The sequence below is a fragment of the Cryptomeria japonica genome, chromosome 11 (genome assembly GCF_030272615.1).
Source record: "Cryptomeria japonica chromosome 11, Sugi_1.0, whole genome shotgun sequence".
NCBI lineage: Eukaryota > Viridiplantae > Streptophyta > Pinopsida > Cupressales > Cupressaceae > Cryptomeria > Cryptomeria japonica.
The window spans coordinates 568,157,643-568,163,771 of record NC_081415.1 but is presented as its reverse complement, the minus strand read 5'-3'; the positions used below and the strand labels follow the sequence as shown (position 1 = coordinate 568,163,771).

Below are 6,129 nucleotides of genomic sequence, written 5' to 3'. Positions count from 1 at the left end.
GTGTTGCCTTTGAATGTCTAACGCAAGCTCACTTTCAACACTTGTTACTAGAATATTTCCACCTTGAGGAGGACAGTACTCATAGAACACAATTATTATTTTAGGTTAATAATAGGATACACTTAGTCGACTAGTAAAGTCTCAAAAAGTATAACAGAAAAAAAATAGGGCAATATAATTCAACCCCAACTTAAACCCAACTAGTGTGGTCATTCTATTAGTGCAAAATATTGTACTCTAGCACTTAGAAGATAAATATATATATCTAACTTTATGCAAATAATTAAGGTTGAATGATGTTGAATTCATGACTGCATTGTAGGTCGCTTTGTGTACTAACAAGATTGGGAAACTCTTATACACATTTGGATCTATTGGATTGAGGCATTCTTAGATAAATTTATATATAAATTGTAGATAGATGAACAAAAAGCTCATCACACAAAATAGTCAATTTTTTTTATAATACAATGCATCTAATATTTATCAATAAATACCATCAAGACCACTTAACATAACAAATCAAGTTACACATGCAAAATAGATACTAAAATAATATATATCATCAAAGTAATCCCCTTTCTCATTTCCTTCTTCATATGCATAACTCTCTAAGATATACTAGGCATAGCTATTCATAAGCTTGATGTATATTATGTATCAATAAATTATGAAGATTGGTAGAACCTAATCTACACTAATCTAGAAAGGGAAAAGGAGGATCATTAAATTAAAAAAATTAACCATTTAACTATTATATATATGTTTTTATCTAATTTGAAAATTTAATTAAAAAGCAAAAATCTAAAAATAAGTATAAAAATTTGAAAACGAGAACAAGAATTGTTATCAAAACCAAATGCAATAGTTTTAATATTATATAATCAAGAGAATTATGAAAATTTACATAACCATGCATAATTGATCATCTATAATTAAATAAGGCAATCGCATATGCTATTACAAAAATAATTTTGAGAATACTAAGAAATTTTCTTCACTATTACATTAGTTGAAAGTAATCAAGAAAAGCCCTCCTTATTCCCCCTAAAAAACATTATGTTTGGGCCAAGATTCCCCCAACTAGCTATTGATTTGGATCCCAACAACTCCTTGGAAATGCTAACAATAAAGGAAAAGTTGTGTTAAGCTTCCTACTAGTAACCAAAAAGAAAAAAAATTGAAAAAAGTAAAAGTTACAAAAAATATACCTAAAAGTACCTTACTAGTTTCTCACCCTCCTCACCAACTATAGACATATTAGATCTGGAGAATTTTGCTGAGGATACTATTACTTCTATAGGAGAGATGATATCTAATAGATTTGCAAAGATTATGGTGGCTATGAAGATTACCTTGGCATTTTATAGAAACTATCATAAGAAAGATAAAGAAGAGTAGGTTGAGGAATACACCTCTACTGAAGAGGAGAGTGAAGAAACATTGGATAAATTGCTTGACATAACCTTTGAGGTGCCCTTGTCTCGATCCTTGTATTACAATACTCATTCAGGAGGAGACGTGGAAGGGCTTAACATTCATAGAAAATATGGTGAAGAAGAGGAAGAAGAACACAGAGATAGTGTGATGATGAGTAAAGAGAAAAATTAGTAGGTTTTCCTCATAGATCTTGAAGACCTTAATAATAGGATTGAAAATCTAGAAAATTCTCTAGGAGTGTGTGGACTGCATGAGAAATAGAGACAAAATTGTTGCACTAGAAATATCCATAGAGCAATAGGTAAAGATTAACAACACTCTCATTAGGAAGACTATGGTAGGGGTGGTTACAACTAGAGTAAAAGGAGAGAGAAGAGATAAGAAGAATGCACAATAGAACAAAGCAATGTGAAAGAGGAATAACAAGAAGATCGCAACTACTACTAGTTGGGAAGTGACTCTTGCAAAATTAGTTTAATGTTGGGACTCAATTTATTATGGCCTTCTTTATATATGGTTCTATTCAATGTTTTTACATCATTGTTGTTTCTCTTGCTATTTCTAAACTTTGCTAAAAAAAATTATGTTATAGTTTCTATAGCTCATATGGTTACCTTATAAGCTATTTTTTATTGGTTTGTTCCCCAAGCTTCCTTGTTAATTTTTTGTCTCTCCTTCTATTGATTTGTAAGGGTTGTGGGACAATCCCCTACTTATCTTAATATAAGACATAAAACTAGAAAGTGTAGTTTCAAAGGTGTATCTCGCTATCACCTAAAATTATTTTTCAATCACAAAGACATGAAGATGATAGAGAAATTTTTAGTAATATAACATGTTCTCTAGAGTTACCTAAACTCTCTTTCTCAATACCTTAATCTTTGATGTATATGTCATTAATCACTAAAAAATATAAAATAGATATTCTTGCATACAAAATGACTAGAATTTACTTTCTCCATAGAGAAATTTATTTATAACCAAGCAAAATATTGTATATCTTCTATGAAATTAACACTTGTTAAAAATACAATGTTACAAGGTATATTTTACTAATTATGTTGTGATTTTTTTAGGTAGTGAATTCACTAAAATTAGCTAACACACTTTGTTAGTTAGATATTATTGTGGAAATATAATGAATATTCCATAGACCATTTTCATACTAATCTATATGTAGAGTTATTCAAGGCATACAAAATAATAATTCTTTTGCATTAATTCATGAATAGAATATATTTTATAATATAAGGAATTGAATCTAATTTAGTGATGTGGAAACATCTAGCAAAAAATAGTGGAGCCTATTTTAGGATATGATCTTGTATTTTGGTGGTTTCATTGTTCTAATTGATTAAAGTTGGGTAGGTCTGAAATTTTTACATAACTATTAAATAAAAACTACTTGGGGTGAATGATGGGCGCACATCGAACAATAAACCAAACCCAAAACACTCAAAAAACCAACAAACAATCAAAACAAGACCACTGCACAATGAGACAACAAAAAAATAGACAACCAACGACACACCACAAACACAATGAATGGTCTACTCACTGGGGGTAATATCATCTTGCTAATCATGTTGGTGGTTTCATTGTTTCAACTTTCCTTTCAACATCCTTAAATTAGCTTCATTTAATATTTTATTTTTAAAAGAAAGAAGTAAATGTAAAAGGAGGGGGAAGGGAGTCAGTTCATGTGGAAGAGAGGGAAGTTCCCATTCCTTAGATTTTAAAAAAGACAAAGATAAATTAGAATTTTTATTTTAATTGAGAAATTTTGTAAGATGTGTAGTTTATTGTAATTATTTTTCTATCCTTAACTAGTTACCTATCCTTTAATCCTTGTTACTTGATTCTTATAGATAGGCATGTGTGATATCTTAAATCATTTACTTCATTTACTATTCCTTGATATGTGACATGATCCAAGGAATTGTATTCATTTAGGAAAAAATGAATACAATTAAAATATTTTCCATTTGAAGTTTTTGGTTCACTAAAACTTAAAAGAAATTTTATTATAAATAAATGGTCGCAAAGTTTCAAGAAATTGAGAAATCCCAACAAGTTGCAAATAAAGTCCACAACTAACTAGAGAGTACTTTTCTCTATTTCTTGTTTTTCAAAAATAGTTTGCAATAATATACAATCCCCATTAGATTCCTACAATGATCAATTACTCTTGATCAGTTTGGCAATTAACTTCAAGATAAAAAAATTTGGAAAACTGTTGAGAAGTTTGAATGAGCAATCAAATTAATTCCCCATAGCCTAAATTTGGGTTTAGTGAATTGTACTCTATTCTGTAGCGTTTGTTAAACTAGCATTTCCTTGTAACTCTATCTAGTGAAATACTAGGCCCACTAGATATATCATTAAGGTAAACATGGCATCCTTTAATTTGTCACTATAAAAGTTGGCTCCATTAAAAATTTCATTGTTGTAATTTTACTAATAGAAATTAATCTTAAATTCTATGAAAAATCCTGCTACTTTTAATTAATACCAACAAGATATAGAAAATTATAAATACATGTCTAATTTGGGTGTTTGATATAGAAAATTATAAACACATGTCTAATTTGGGTGTTTGATGGTAATTTCACTTGAAAGGCCATATATTCAGCATCCATATCCTCTATTCAATCTTTGTAGATTCTTTTGATCCATTATAATGATTGAATTTGATTTGCATGAGTTATTTCTTCTAAGAAAATTATATTTTATTTATTTATTGATTCCTAAAAATGTGGAATTTGTAATAAATTATCTTAGATTTTTACTCTTTAAAACTTTAATAATAGTTGTTTCTATTTGAAAATGTTTATATATATTTTAAATTCTTTATATTGATATATCCATTCTAAAACATAAATTTAAAAATAAAATTAAAAATAAAATATATAATTTAAATGAATGTTGAACAGAACTCAAATGTGTGATAGTGCCTATTGACATCCACTTTTGTCTTGTTTGCTTTCTATGGACAGTTCAAAACCATATAGTCTATACAGCCTTATTCATTAAAGAAACCATAAGCATAATATATATTTCCCTTATTCATTAAGGAAACCATACACACGAAAATATATGTTGCCCTTGTTTGACATACCATAACGAAAACATTAATATTTAAGTACAGACTTCGTCAAATTAAAGCTTTCAATTCAAGGTCCCATTCTACAATCTTCAGTTCCAAAGGGTTTTCAGAACTGCAGATGTCAAGTACTAGCAATAGAGAAGGCAAAGCTTGTAATCCTAGAATTATCTACGATTGAACAGTCTAACATCCTGCCTTAAGCTTACCTGATCAAATGCTGAAGTTTAACATACAGTAGGTCGATATTAGCAATGCTATCGTCTGTTACCTGTGAAATTAAAATGAAATGCACTCAGAGGTTTCAAAAGAATGAAGTATATATACTCTAAGGCGTTTTTGGGAAAATACCTTGGCATGTATGGTATGGAAGACTTTTTCATTAGCCACTGACAAAGCAGCACTCACAACTTCAACTCTACATTCTTCCAACACCAGAAGAACATCGGACAAGGCAATCTGATTGTGGATCGAGTTTATATATACCTGAAATGCAGCTGAACCGCATGACTTTATTTTAATTGATGGGAAACCCTCATCATGAAATTCCAGCGGCTTGGATATTTCAACGCCCTTAAAGCAACCTGCACGAGTGTTCTTCTTGTCTCTTTCCTTCTTTAGATCTTTGATCTGTTGCTCTAGATGACGGATGTAATTAACAGATTCGTCCAGTTGGTCTGATACTGAACAGTTTCCCTGCACAATATTGATTCAAATGCAATTCAGACAAAATAAAACCCACCAAACAAAACTATTTCATCTCTGCAATGAAATAAAATCATACCCGAATTCTTTCATCCGGAAGTAGTGACCTCAGCTCTGAGTAGAGAAAATTCATGTCCTTCCGCCGCTTCCTTTCAATCATTTTGTGAATAATCTGCTTGCTGGGTTGAGCGCCTGCCTTCTTCCCAACGCTACTTGAACTGGGGTTACCAAAACCATCTTGTGAAAACTCCTGAATATAGAAGTCCAGAGCATTTTTGTAAGCTTTCTCTGGTTGAAATGAGATGGAATTGAAATCCGACAGGTCAAATTCGTTATTTGGGAGGAAAGTCATTGTATAGCGAATATTAGTGATTAGGGTTGTTGGGTTTTAAGCCCAAGTTGGCAAGGAAATTTGCTGCAGAAAGGATATATCTCAGATTGGATCTGAGACGGGCTTTAAAGAGGATAGAGGATTAGGGTTGATAGAATCTCTTGAGATATTATTAGGATAACCAAGTTGCAGATTGCAAAATCTGTACAAACTGATCTTGCACTGATTCCAAATCTTCTCAAGTAATAAGAAAACAAGATCCTAATCGAACTAGATCTTTGAGGACTGGTGGGGAAAAAGGCAAATGCATTCAATAATGCAATACATGAAGAACTGTGTGAAATAGAGCCGTGTGGAAGAAGGAATGTTTCACGGCATCAATGATGGCTATAAATGTCTTGATTAGCCCAGAATCAATATCTTAAAGGTCTCTTACAACAACACGGGAAATTCCAATAATGGAATCTTTTCTTTATCCTTTACTGTTTTTAGTTTTGGTTTTTTGTTTGAAGGGCTCTTTCAATTTGTAATTAATAAGAAAAGGATTCAG

At 30.9% G+C, this 6,129-nt stretch overlaps 1 protein-coding gene across 1 annotated transcript; it reads right to left on the bottom strand.

Moving 5' to 3' along the window:
* Positions 1-4,533: 4,533 nt before the first annotated feature.
* LOC131859905 (transcription factor bHLH118-like) lies at positions 4,534-5,911 on the bottom strand. Its single transcript, XM_059214166.1, has 3 exons — positions 5,328-5,911; positions 4,895-5,239; positions 4,534-4,814 (listed from the first exon to the last, which is right to left on the bottom strand). Exons 1-3 carry the CDS (start codon positions 5,598-5,600, stop codon positions 4,749-4,751), a joined length of 684 nt encoding a protein of 227 aa, XP_059070149.1. The 5' UTR covers positions 5,601-5,911; the 3' UTR covers positions 4,534-4,748.
* Positions 5,912-6,129: the final 218 nt, after the last annotated feature.

Coding starts and splice junctions, on each gene's coding strand:
- LOC131859905 (XM_059214166.1), bottom strand. CDS start 5,600: ATGACTTTCCTCCCAAATAACGAATTTGACCTGTCGGATTTCAATTCC. Junction 5,240..5,327: donor TTCCGGATGAAAGAATTCGG/GTATGATTTTAT, acceptor AATATTGTGCAG/GGAAACTGTTCAGTATCAGA. Junction 4,815..4,894: donor TCCATACCATACATGCCAAG/GTATTTTCCCAA, acceptor TTAATTTCACAG/GTAACAGACGATAGCATTGC.